Genomic DNA, 14404 nt, shown 5'->3' with positions numbered 1-14404 from the left:
TATATATTCAAGATTTTCCTTTTTCTTACTTACACAGATTGTAGCTAGGTTGGCATTAATTATAGCAAAAAATTTGTTGAGTATCCTCAGTTAACTCTGTCAAGCAAAACCTTCAGCAGAGAGATAGTTAATGAAATAAAACAGTCACTTGATATTTTTAGCCGTAGTTATTCAAAAGTTAGAGTGTAGAAGTGGTGGCTATAAGATTTGAATAAGTGGTTCCAGTTTTAAAACATTATCGGTTTTGTTGAGAAAATTTTGACTGCTACATTAAATAAATCAGGTCAAGTAACTTCACAGAAGCTCCCTCTGTAGCAAGTGGTCACACAGTTGGATACACATCTTAAGGTAAAGATAAAAAATTAAGTAGATAATATATTATCCAATCAGATTATGTTTTGTGTATTAATATTTACTCCAGGTGTCTTTGTATGTCTATGAGCACATTATTGAATTTTATGTGCCTCATTTTCTTTGTAAATTTAACTTGTGATAAACTGACAAAGCTAATCATAAGCTTCACAGTCTTCTGATTCATGGATACATTTAGAAATAATTTTGTATACTAACCACTAAGCTGTTATTATTTTTAGCTAAGCACACAATTTCAACTTTTGACCTTTTGGCTCAGTAGTTTAGTATCCAAAATACAGTGGAGAAGGCTAGCCACTGGATTTGGTTAAAAAGAGACGATGAGTGATGGCTAGAGAAATATTGAGCTTTGTTTTTAATAACCAGTTGATCTAGCAAGTGGGGCCTCATATCAGTGAGGGGGGCCGGTGCGTATTGATGCCGTCGAGAGGTAGGCCCCGAAATGGCGCGCATTCTCTCCTGATGACCCCATACACTTGCTGGCTTCCGGTATGCAGAGTTCTTGACTGGTAGCACTTGCATGTGCGAGTTGTTTGCAAGACATCTATAAGTAAACTTTTGATCTCTCATCTAAATTATTCCTTTTTATTTGATGAATCTCTGCTTCATTCCAATATATGTGTTTTTAATTCCTTTTCCTATTCGACAACCTACTTAGGGCTAGTGTCATAATTCATGGTTGTTTGGGTAGGGGAATACCTAACATATTGCACAACTTTTTGCCATCATTAGTCTTTGGATGCCTTTAGTGGAGTTCAATGTTTCAAGTATTTAGACTATACTGTTGGTTCCCTTTTTTTTTTTTTGCCGACATTTACCTACAGAGGCTACCATTCTTGGAGAACCTGTAAATGTCATGGTCATTGTGACTTCTCTGGTTAACTTAACTTTACTTGTTTCATTCACTGGATGACAGCCATACTGGGGCACCACCTTAAAGGGTTTAGTTAAACAAATTGATCTCAGTACTTATTTTACAGTCTGGTACTTATTCTGTCAGTCTCCTTTGTTGAATTGCTAAGTTATGGGGTCATAAACAAACCAACACTGGTTGTCAAACAGTGATGGGAGACAAACACAAAGACACACAATTATATGTGTGTGTGTGTGTGTGTGTGCATGCGTGCATGCATGCATACATACATGCATACATGCATACATACATACATACATGATGGGCTTCCACATAATTTCTGTTTTCTAAATTCACTCACAAAGCATTGGTCAGCCCAGAGCTATAGTTAGAAGGCGCTTACCCAAAGTGCCATGCAATGGGACTGAACCCAAAATCTTGTGGTTGGGAAGCAAACTTCTTACCACACAGTCATGCCTAAAAAAATGCTAATGTTGTTTAGTATTAGTTTATTAAGTATGTTAACTAAAATATATGAGATGAGTCTGATGAATGTGATTGTGTGATGTTCATGCTTTTATATGCTCATTAGTGGTGTGGGTAAAATCCTCTACTACTATTATAATTCAACTTACATCAAAAATGCATTACTGGAATATAAATCTAACTCAATATTTGGCTGGTACTTTATTATCATCTTGAAAGGCTGGAAAGCTAAGTTGGCTATGGTAGAATTTGAAGCAGTGATTCCGTCAATCCACTGCCCTGTGAATTTAGCTTTTATTTAGAACTGAAACAAGTTTAAAAATTTGGTTTGTTGATTTAGTTCACATATTTGTTCTATGATTACAGCGTTTGATACTGTATATTTTTTGTCATTTACATGTCATTTTCTCTCTCAATACTTTCCAGTTGAATGGTTCACTTCTTTCTTTCTTGGAGTGGAGGTTGCAGTGACATAACTAGAGCATGTTCACACTAAGGTAGTTCTTGAGTTTTCCCACCCCAAGCTTATACAGGCTTATACAGCAGACCTGAAAATGTTGCCCCTTTAAAAGCAATGCTTGGGGCAACTTGTCCCCACCACCACCACCACCACACACACACATACTCAACCCCCACCCAAGCAATGCTACTGGCAGAGTGATGGTATTGTTGGTGGTAGTGTAGAAATAATTATTTAGTGGTCAGTGTAAAAAAAAAAAGTAAATCCTCTTAACAGTTTAGTGTTTAAACCAGCCATATCCAGCCAAAATATTCTACCTGTTTTATGTTCAAACTGGCCAGATCTAGCTTCTCATACCTATCCTACAATGTCATTTTGAAAATAGACAATCACATCAAAATGTTGGAGCTACAATTTAATGCATCATCATCATCATCATCATCATTTAATGTCCACTTTCCATGCTGGCATGAGTTAGATGGTTTGACTGGAACTGGTAAGCTGGAGAGCTACACCAGGTTCCAGTGTAATTTGGCATGGTTTCTACTGCTGGATGCCTTTCCTAATGCCAACCACTCCAAAAGTTTATTGGGTACTTTTTACATTCCACCGGCATGGGTGCCATTTATATGACACCAGCAATGGCCATGACTATGATTTCATGGGTGTCATTTGATTAATTCAAAATTGTGTGAAGAGATAAGCATTACATTTGACAGAGTAATCTGAATGCTATAGGGTTAACCCATTACCTACCAGTGATCTCATATGAGATCACTTAAAAATTACAGATTTCGTAATTATCTGTCAATATTTACACATATCTAACCTTTTTGCTATATCTAACCTTTTTACTATATCAACTAGGTATATTTCTCTGATATTCAAATGAGATTTGCTAATTTTTCACCCAATATCTCGCTTATTTCTATTTGAAATGTTATTTTGATCATTCCAGCATGTTTCTAAGGCTGTTTTATGCTAGAAATCGATGTTTCATTAAAAAATTCCAATTAATGGAATTATGGGAGGTAATGGGTTTAAAGTTCAGTATTCTGTATTTATGATTTTTTTTGTTTTTGCTCCATCATCTATTGACACATGTTTTGATAGCCTTAGATCTCATCAGTTTTACTCATGGACAATATGGATATGTCCAGCTTGGTGTTCAAGTGTATTGTTATGTGCTTCTCTATTTCATTCATTTCTCCTGCATATCTGTGGTCTATACATCATCATTATTGTTTAATGTCCATTTTCCATACTGGCATGGGCTGAATGGTTTGTCTGCTTTGGTGTGGTTTCTATGGTTGGATGCCATTCCTAACATCAGCCACTTTACAAAATGTACTGGGTGCTTTTTTCAATAGCACTGGCACTAGTGAGATCACCAAGTAATTTGCAAAACCCCTCAAATTAATTGATGGGGGTCTAGTATGAAGGGAAGTGGTTTTATGGTAGGTGTCGAGAGGTTACAAAAAATGTACTGTATTCATGAAAAGAAAGAAAAAATTAGATTTCACTCTAAATCAAGAATTAAAGTTTGAAAATGGTGAAGAACTACTTCAATTAGATAACCTTTAGCTATTGGTCAGAGATGGGATCTGGCTGTGCAGTAGACTGAACTCAAAAACATGTAGTGGCAGTTTTTTTGCATTGACCACTAAATAATTATTTTTACACCACCACCAACAATGCCATCAACCTCCCAGTTGCATAGCTTGGGTGGGTGGGAGTCGAGTTGTGTGTGTGTGTTGGGGGTATGGGGATACAATATGCCCCAGACAATGCTTTTAAAGGGGTAAGGTTTTAAGGTTTCATCTCCTCAAACAAAATCCCACCAGTTCAAATGAATTTCCTCAGTTAAAAATATTTAAATACCTGATGTTTTTTTTCTCTTTTCTTTTTTGGCTGGACACAAAGCCAAAGTTTGTCAGGGAGGGGCATAGTTGATTGAATCACCCACACCCCAAGCATAAAAAGCTATTGACCTCATTGGAATATGAACACTAAATGTAATGCTGAGTATGAATACTGTAAAAGATCCTCAGTATCACAGGACTTAATATAAACTGCTCTCGTTTTCAGCTAATTCATGCAAGTTGCTTAAATATTAATAAATGAATGTGAAAGCATTAGCTATAACTATGTTGTGCTTGGTATGATTGCAACCACAGGTGGTGTTCTGTTGCTATATGTTGTGTAGTGAAGGAATGTGGCTTAGTGGTTAGGGTATCTGGTTCACAATTGTAGGGTTGTGAGTTCAATTCCTGGCAGCATGTTGTGTCCTTGAACAAGACATTTTATTTAACATTGCTCCAGTCAACTCAGCCAGCAAAAATGAGTAGTACCCATATTTCAAAGGACCAGCTTCGTCACATTCTGTGTCATGCTGTATCTCCCTGTATCTAAGGGTACACATGTCTGTGGAGTGCTCAGCCACTTGCATGTTAATTTCATGAGCAGTCTGTTCTGTTGGTCAGATCAACTGGAACCCTCATCATCTTAACCACTGGAGTACCAGTTATATGTGTTGTTGTGTAAAAAAAAAATCACACTGACAGTGAGGTAAAAATGTTGAAACACTAAATATGAACACAAGTTCAAACCTTGTTGTTATTGTGTTGGGGCCTGTAAGTGATCCACAGTGTTGTATTTGTCATATGAAGGTTTGTTTACCTGATAACCAAACAGGCATGTTCTTTTCTATTTCACACTTGGTTGAATGATATTCACCTGCTACAATAATTGTTCAAACAAAAAAGAAACTTGCTCATCTCATCAGGAAAACTGTGATGTGAACTAGAAAAAATAACAATGAAGGTAGTTGGGTACTATGTAAATTCTGTTATTTATTATGTTTTTTTTTTGTTTAGGAAATTATCACCATCTATTTCTATCTCTCTGAGGATTTCTAAGCATGTCTGATACTCCTAATGAATCCAAAGAGAAGGAATCAACTCTGGAAATGAATTCATCACAATCAGAAAGCAAATCTTTTAAAAGAATGATGCCAGATGAGCCATTTCTCCTTCACTTATGTAAGTAATTTTCCTCATTTTTCAATTCTTGAGTAGTTTCATCAAGAAGAAAGTATGGTGTGATATTGGTATTTTAGTTCCTACTTAAGAGATATAATGGTACCTGTAGTATTAACTCTTAACAGCAGACATCATCAGTCGATGTTTCAAAAATTTTAGATGATATGTCCATCATCATCAATTGATGCCTGAATGTCTACTTCATCAAATGCACCTAAGCATAAGTGACCCTTACACTTAGAGAAATTAAGTCACAAATGGAAGATTTAAACAGCAATGTTCTGACTTTCCTTCATCATCAGATGAGGTAGATGATGATAGCACAGAAGAAAGTGATGCTCTAGATCAGTGGTTCCCAAAGTGGGCAGTATTGATCCCTTAGGGGTGGTGGAAAGTTCCAAGGTGTCGTTGAAGAAAAGTGGGGTGATAATGGGGTAGCGATTCATGTAAAAATTGGGACAATAATGGGGTAGCAATACATGTAAAAACAACAAAATAATGGGTTCATTAGGTTAATTTTTATTTATGAAATGCAGTTGCTTTCAATTTGCTTCAGAAAGGGGTCTATGTTTGTGATGGTTAGTTAGGGGTAGGGGTGCTAGGAATGTGGTCTGAGTGTCAAGGGGGTAGCAGCCTGAAAAAGTTTGGGAACCACTGCTCTAGATGGAAAAAATGCACCAATTTTTCTCCTTTTGTACATTTGTTAAACAGCACCAGTTCAGGAATCTGAAAAGAATTTATGCTCATGCTGGATGCAAAGGAAAGGAAATATATTATGCTACTTTTTGATAATGAGATTGTAAATTTTATTGTGCAAGAGACTAAAGTGGTTCTAAAGTGGTATTGGATTACCAGTCCATAGCCAGGAGTCAATTTTGGCAGCAGATGTTCTATTATTTTTGGCCAGGAATTTTATTCTACTTTAATCCAATTCAGCTAGCTGTCAAAAAAAAAGGTAGCAGATCATCTGAGGATGTTATCGCTGTAGGCTGATATCCCATCCAGAAAAGAAATATATTATTTATTTTCTAAAGAGCTAAGCACGGGTTTTTAAAAGCCTCTTGTGGCATTTTCACTTTTACATGTCAATAAAGAAATGTCAACATGTCGTACTGTCAACTTATAGGGAGTTCCCTTTAAATTTCCTGCAGAAGTTTTTTATATCTTTAAGTTGTACATTTAATTCTATGTGCTTCATTTTATTTGGAGTGCTGTTGTTATTTGCATTCTGGTCAAACTTCTGAGCAAAATGTTCTGGCTATCACCACACTATCATTTAATTTTTATTGGTATAATAAATCTAAAGCTACATTATTCAGTGTGTCCTTCTATTTCTTTTAACAGTATGAAGAATGTTTAACTATTCTATCTAGCAGGCTGGGCAACTACATATTCCTTTATATCAGTGGTTAGGGCAGTGGACTCGCGGTCATAGGATCGTGGTTTCGGTTCCCAGACCGGGCGTTGTGAGTGTTTATTGAGCGAAAACACCTAAAGCTCCACGAGGCTCCGACAGGGGATGGTGGCGAACCCTGCTGTACTCTTCCACCACAACTTTCTCTCACTCTTACTTCCTGTTTCTGTTGTACCTGTATTTCAAAGGGCCAGCCTTGTCACACTGTGTCACGCTGAATATCCCCGAGAACTATGTTAAGGGTACACGTGTCTGTGGAGTGCTCGGCCACTTGCACGTTAATTTCATGAGCAGGCTGTTCCGTTGATTGGATCAACTGGAACCCCCGACGTCGTAAGCGACGGAGTGCCAACCACCATATCAGAGATCATGTGGGAGCATTACATGTTGCATTCTTCTTATACAGTTAGTCATGATCTGTTTTATATTCTCCTTTTCTATCTTTCATTTTTATTAATACAATATTCAATATAATATAAAGGGATCTTTTCCCAGATGAACATTGCAAATACTGGCTCTTCTATGATATACATGCATTAAGTATATCATATAGATAAAGGTTTTATTCTTATCAAGTTTTTCCGTTGCTACTCATTTTTCAAAATTTTTTTTTTTTTCTTTGTTTGCGTAAATTAGTGTCATTTTACTTGTAAAACGTTTCTCAATAGCATGCTTCATTATTTCTCAGATGGTTCTGTTTTTTTTACAAACCATTATGTTGAATGCTGACCAATCTTGGTAGGATTCTGATATGTATGCACAGCAAAGTCTAAAATGTCCTTTGAACATTGGTTTTTAGGAATCTGGGTGTGGATTTACTTTCATTTGCTAAACCAGAGCTAATCATTGACCCTTCATAGTTCCTTATTATAAAAAGAATTGTGTTAAGTCACCAAACAAAGTACAGACATTGCTTGGTCTGCCTGACTAACTTGAGATACACCTAACAATTAAATACTCCTAACTTGAGGTGTACTTCATTGTCGAACATTTATTGATAAAGAGGATCTTCAATTGTAAAAATACTTGCTTCTACACTATGCAGATGTTTGGGGTTTTCAACTTTAGACAAATTGATTTCAAACAGCAAATATATATTTTCATATGTAGGCATGGATGTGTGGTTAAGAAGTTTGCTTTCCAGCCACTTAGTTTTGGATTCAATCCAGCTATGGTACTTTGGACAAGTGCCTTATGAGTGGATTTGGTAGATAGAAACTGAAAGGAGCCCATTATGTGTGGGTATATATATGTATATATATATATCAAAAATCAAATGCGCCCTTTTAAAGCCTAGCCAGGCTCATGGGTCAGGCTTCCCGGTTTCAATGGTGTATGTGTTCCCCAGCTGGATGGGATGCCAGTCCATCGCAGCGTTACTCATTTTTGCCAGCTGAGCAGACTGGAGCAACGTGAAATGAAGTGTTTTGCTCAAGAACACAACGCATCACCCTGTCCAGGAATCGAAACCACAATCTTACGATCGTGATGCTGACACCCTAACCATTAGGTCACACACCTCCACTTTTGATTGATATATATATATATATATAGTGCCACTTGTTTACAACTGTTAATCCAAGTCAAGGACATATAGACACCACACACACACACACACACACACACACACACACACACAGTGTGTATGTGTCTCTTTGATTTTGCATGATAGTTGTAAACAAGCTGTGTCCTTCATTTCCAATCTTCCATGAAAACATGTCTGGCCTTGAGGAAATATTACCTTACTTGGAAACAGGTTATGGTTGGTGAGAAGAAGGGCATCTGGCTGTAGAAAATTCACCTCACCAAATTCTGATTGACCTAAGTGAGCATGAAAAAATGGATGTGAAAATAATGATGATTATGTCTATGATAAAAGAGCTTTGGTTGTGATTCTTTATAGTTATACAAATTTCCTTTCAGTGGGAACTGCTACTATGACTGATAATCCTATATGTTCAGTAAAGATATCTCCAAATTGCTTAATGGTATGAAATCCAGGAAAAGCTCTATCCATTAATCTTTTTCTTGGTGGTGGATTTAAAATATGTGATAATAAGATATTTGACTTTTTTGTTATAGTTGGAAGTTGGAACATCTGGAACCTCTCACTTGCAATGTCTTCATAAACTGTTTCTAATCTGCAATGTCTAATTGCAGATAAAGGAAGTCTGGGATGGGATTAAAACATTATTGTTACAAAATGTCATTCTAGAACTCAGAATAAAAGCTTCAGTGATGTGACAGAAATTAATTCAATTTTTTAATAAATTGTTTTACATCCACTTCCCTAGCTTGGCATAGATGGAACAATATATTTGTTGGAGAAGTTTTTCTTTAACCCCTGGCAAACCTCACTGAGTATACCTATAATTAAAGGGTTTCCAGTCATAACCACCCGATCCTTCTCTTAAGTATTGTGTATATAGGACCACATTATATACTGTATCTCATTTTACAAAATGGTAAAGCATAATTTGATAAAGATTTGGTGGTTATTTCGAGCTGGTTGAGTAACCACATAGTGGCTCCTTTGTCAAGTTCCTTGCTTGACAAGATGATCTGGAAAGCTTCCTCTTCTATTAGAGCAGCTGATTTTTATAGTTGGATTCTCCAAGTACTTAATCATAGAAAGGGAGTAGACCTTGGGTTTTATTTTTTTATGTTTTTGTTGATTCAAGTAAACTGGAGCAATTAGAATTAAGTCTGAACTTACAACCATTATTCAAAAACCCAACCTCAAATTCATTGTACCTCAGCTGTAGCAGCAGCAGTAGCTGCAGAAGATGCAATAATGGTAATTTCTTATGTTGGCACAAAGCCAGACATTTATAAAGAAAGGATATAATCAATCAAATTAACCCCAATACTTAGTGTATTGACCTCAGAGGGAGGTAAATACAAAAGTGTTTTCTTAGTGGGACAAACAAAAGACTGCAAGTTATTTGGTGAGTTTGGAATGCTATCAATGATGCTGTTCCAGTACTTGTAATTAATAATGATTTCTGTGGTTCAGAAGAGGGTCACAAACTTTATTGGAAGTGGTTACTTAGTAGAATCCATCCCAATGCTTTGATGATCTTCATTTCATGAGCCCCAGAGGAATAATCTCTGCAGGATTTGGATTTAAACTGTAAAGTGATATAACTAAACATTGTTGGTTATTTTATGTAGAGTTTGCTATTTCTTCCATTCTGTCTCACTCATGAAAATATTCAATTCTGGTTTCAGCATCGGAAAAATCTACAGAAATCTATAATTGCTTCCGAGATATGGAACTTCTCCATGAAATAGTTATCAATGAAAAATATGAGTTAGAAAGGCCTCAGCCTCCAGAAAACAGGTTTGTTCAACCTTTTATTTTATTTATTATTATTATTTTTTTTTTGTTTATCCAGGCATTAAAAAGTCTTTTAGTTTATTGGGGTTTTTTTTAATCATTTGGTCTGGAGGAAGGAGTTGTGTTTATGGTCTTTGCATGACCTCTGAATAGGTAAGATTGACATGTAATGTAAGGAGTGGCTGTGTGGTAAGTAGCTTGCTTACCAACCACATGGTTCCGGGTTCATACCCACTGTGTGGCACCTTGGGCAAGTGTCTTCCACTATAGCCTCGGGCCGACCAAAGCCTTGTGAGTGGATTTGGTAGATGGAAACTGAAAGAAGCCCGTCGTATGTATGTATATATATATATGTATATGTATGTGTGTGTTTGTGTGTCTGTGTTTGTCCCCCCAACATCGCTTGACAACCGATGGTGGTGTGTTTACGTCCCCGTAACTTAGCGGTTCGGCAAAAGAGACCAATAGAATAAGTACTAGGCTTCCAAAGAATAAGTCCTGGGGTCGATTTGCTCGACTAAAGGCGGTGCTCCAGCATGGCCGCAGTCAAATGACTGAAACAAGTAAAACAGTAAAGAGTAAAAGAGTAACTGCAAGTTGATGGTTGCAAGAGAAACATGTGCATGGTAAGAATTTCAGAAGGCTGATCTTTTAGGAAAAGTGATTAATGTGGGAACCAAAAATAGGTGGTCACTGGACATGGGCAATAAGAGGAGATATGCATGAGTGGAGGTGGCAGAAAATCAGCCAGCTCTGAGCCTGCTCTTCTAAAGGTGGTGGAAAGACAGTACATCTGTAGACCAGAGATAAAAGTGTGATGTTGCATGATAGTGAATACTATGGATCTTCAGAAGTGGAAACAGAACAAATTAGATACTGGAAATGTTAAGCATAAATGAACTGAGGATACAATACAGATGTGTGTGAAAGAAATGACTGACTTGTTGCACAATATATCAAGTCACTGGCCATTTGGCATCAACACCTATTATTCACTCTCACTATTTATCCACTTCTAGCTCTCCACCACTCACTCACTCCTTTCTGGAGCTGGTGCCATGATAAAATACATCTAGTATACTCTATAATGTGGAAGGGTGTCCAGCTGTAGAAACCAGTCTGAAAATGAGTGAGATGTGGTCCTTGTGACCCATTTAGAAGAAATGAAATGATCTGTGAACATGAAAAGTAGTCATAAAAAATTACAACAACCATTATCATCATTTAACATCTGTTTTCCATGTTGGCATGTATTGGACGAGACCTAGCTCTACTGTTTACTTTGGCATAGTTTCTATGGTTGGGTGCCCTTCCTAATGCCAACCAATTTACACAGTGTACTGGGTGCTTTTTATGTAGCACTGTAGCAGTGAGGCCACCAAATAATTTACAAGATTCCTCAACTAGTAGAGAGTAATATTGAGGAAAGTGGCTCTGTGCCAGATGAAAAGTTAGAGTATGAGGAATAGAAATAAGCATCTTGAAGTAGTAGCTATATATATGTGTGTGTATGCATGTGTGTGAATATATTGTTTGGTTAACAGTGAAACATGTTAAATGTAGTCCAATGAAAGCTTGAAAAAAAATGTGGAAATGAAATTTGAGAAGATTTAATCTCAAATAATTGACTTAGGATCAAAACATGAATTGATGCTGTACTGTGTGGACTGTCCAGCCCACAGTAATATGGTACAACAGATATCAGTTTAATATTGTTGTTGCTGCAGATGTTGATATTAATATTTATATGTGAATATTTAAAAAATAAAAATGTAAAACATGGAAATATTGTGATATGGACAAATAAATATATATATCTATATGTATTTAGTCTTGTTGTGAAATTAAACCCTATGAGCACCTTTTCAGCAGCTTGAGATGAACCAACTAGTTTTATTGTTGCTTAGCAGTTCATCATGATTTACTTACCTCTCTTTCCCAAAATGTTGAGCAATTATAGCCAGAAAGTATTTATTGAAATGTATACAAGTTTGTGTCAGGTACAATTCATTTACATGACTCTACAATGTTGATGACCTGACTGTAATTAACAGAATGCCAGTACAGCCTAGCTTATAAATAAATATATGGAGTTATTTATTCATTCATATCCCATGCTGTATTGAAATTCTTGTAAATATGGAAATGAATAAAGACGTTTTATTTTTCTTTCTCTGTGCAGAGTTCAGTAGATTGACAAACAAATAGATATAGCAACAATCTATTTCATGTGTAATTACTTACTGACTATTCATTGTATTTTAATGTTATTATGTCATTTCTCTTTATTCTTCATATCTTTCCCTCCACCCAACTTCACTGTTTATATTAAACAATATTTCATGCCTCTGCCAAGAGTAAAAATGACTCAGTTTAGTACAGTGAAGTGAAATAGCTTTAACTGGGACTTGAAATTGGTTTGTGTATTTACCTTGCTGGCTGCTCACCTACATTCAACAAAACATTTTTTTCTGACCTACTTTTTTGTTTAGTATCGGTACAGGCATGGCTGTGTAGTAAGTAATTATACTTCCCAACTACATGGTTCTGGGTTTGATCCTGCTGCTTGTCACCTTGGGCAGATGTCATCTATTGTAGTCCTGGGCTGACCAAAGCCATATGTGTCTTCCATGAAAACATATTTGGTCTTGGAGAAAAACTATTTTATTTGGCAACAGGTTAAGGTTGGTGACAAGAAAGGCATGCAGCTGAAAAATATTTGCCTCAACAAAATTCTATCTGATCTATGTGGGAATAGAAAAGTAGCTGTTATAATAATGATGATGAAACTGTAGAAAAGCACAAACCAAATTCGCTACTGAACATTCATGTATACTAACTTTTTATATAATACGTATTTTTTTTCTCAACAAGAGGTGTGATTGCAGCCTCCAAGGTATTGGAATACATTTCCACTTGATCTCACAATGTCTAGTTTAATTGATTTATTTAAATTCCCCACCTATCACTTGTTGCTATTCGGTGACTTTTATGCCTTGGTCATGAGAATAAATTCAATCAATCAGTGATATTTTGTTATATATTATACATCTTGTTTATTAGTACCACTGCTGTCTTTAAGAGCTAATATTATGGTTTAGCTCTAGCTCAGTTCTAACTAAGCAGATCTATGACCAAAAGACATTCCAGTTGTGATTGTCCTGTCTTTATAGGAGGAATACATTATCCACTGTGCCTGTTTTTTTAAGATGGTGTGGTCTGAAAGAGGTTTGGCTGCTATTTGTAGCAAGTCAAATGATGTGTAGGTGCTCCTTCATTGACACATGGTTTTAACCATTGTTGTTCTCTGTAGAAATGAATATTCATTCTTCAGGTAACTTACTCATACATCTTGTATCTGAATTTAAGTCAGGATTACTCTTGGGAAAGAAATGAAACTAAAACTGTCACTTCCCTGTCTTCCCAGTGAAATATGGACAAATGTGAGTAAAAATTCAGTTAGAGACTCAACTAACTTACATTTTATTCATTTAAAACTCTCCCTAAAGTATATTACCCAGAAATTATTAATATTTGCTTTTGTTAATTTCTTCTCTTTTATTCTTTCTTACATCTAGTTTTTACAAACGGATACACACTATATTTCATAACTTATTCTGGAACCAAATAGATGAACAGCTGAATGCCACCCCACCAGATTATAAATCTGCCATACAAATTATTGAGACCATCAGAGAGGTATGCAAGATTTAATTAAGATTCATTTTGGAAGTGTTAATGATAATTAACAATAATTATTTATGTTGCGGAGGGGAAGTTAGAAGATACTTTACATAAATATTAACTAGGAAATGTAACTGAGTTAAAAACTCAGTTTATCAAAAATCTACTGGCTTACATTGATATCTGTCACATAAATGGAAATGATAGTCATATTGCATTGAATAAAAAGCTAGTGTTTATATATATATATATATATCTTCTATCTTCTATCTATATCTATATATCTATATCTATAATATATAAAACAGAGATGTCTGTGTATTCGCTTTTCACGTGAAATCGACTTCACCAAATGCTTCCATACTTGTGATGTATGAATAATTTGACCTCGGATAAATGTTAGGCTCTTCGTTTGATTTTTTTTATTAAAAATAAATAATATTGCTTTATATTTATGATTCACTTCTTTAAAACGGTTCCTCAATGTTAACTTCCAGTATTGACGTAACAACGGCAAAAAGCTTCACTCTCTATGTTGACGTTTTTGTACCAAATGCTTACATACTTGTGATGCAATGTCAACTTCCGGTATTGACATAGCAACGGCAAAAAGCTTCACTCTCTATTTTGACATTTTTGTGTATTCGCTTTTCAAGTGAAATTGACTTCAACAAATGCTTCCATACTTGTGATGCATCAATAATTTGACCTTGGATAAATGTTAGGCTCTTCATATTTATGATTCACTTCTTTA

General features: G+C 35.8%; 1 protein-coding gene across 2 annotated transcripts in view; it reads left to right on the top strand.

Moving 5' to 3' along the window:
- LOC106873213 (T-complex protein 11 X-linked protein 1) overlaps nucleotides 1–14404 on the top strand; it is a 51034-nt gene that overhangs the window by 14870 nt on the left and 21760 nt on the right. Inside the window, exons 1-4 of one of the 2 annotated variants that reach the window (XM_014920459.2) lie at nucleotides 2189–2208; nucleotides 5048–5212; nucleotides 9858–9969; nucleotides 13545–13665. In XM_014920459.2, coding sequence (XP_014775945.1) covers nucleotides 5092–5212; nucleotides 9858–9969; nucleotides 13545–13665 — 354 coding nt within the window. In that variant the 5' untranslated portion in view covers nucleotides 2189–2208; nucleotides 5048–5091. Of the gene's footprint in view, nucleotides 1–2188; nucleotides 2209–5047; nucleotides 5213–9857; nucleotides 9970–13544; nucleotides 13666–14404 lie in introns of those variants that run through there. The other variant, XM_014920458.2, reaches the window with a different exon arrangement.

The sequence above is a fragment of the Octopus bimaculoides genome, chromosome 2, assembly GCF_001194135.2.
Source record: "Octopus bimaculoides isolate UCB-OBI-ISO-001 chromosome 2, ASM119413v2, whole genome shotgun sequence".
Classification (NCBI taxonomy): Eukaryota; Metazoa; Mollusca; class Cephalopoda; order Octopoda; family Octopodidae; genus Octopus; species Octopus bimaculoides.
This window is presented reverse-complemented; position numbering and strand designations above follow the sequence as displayed.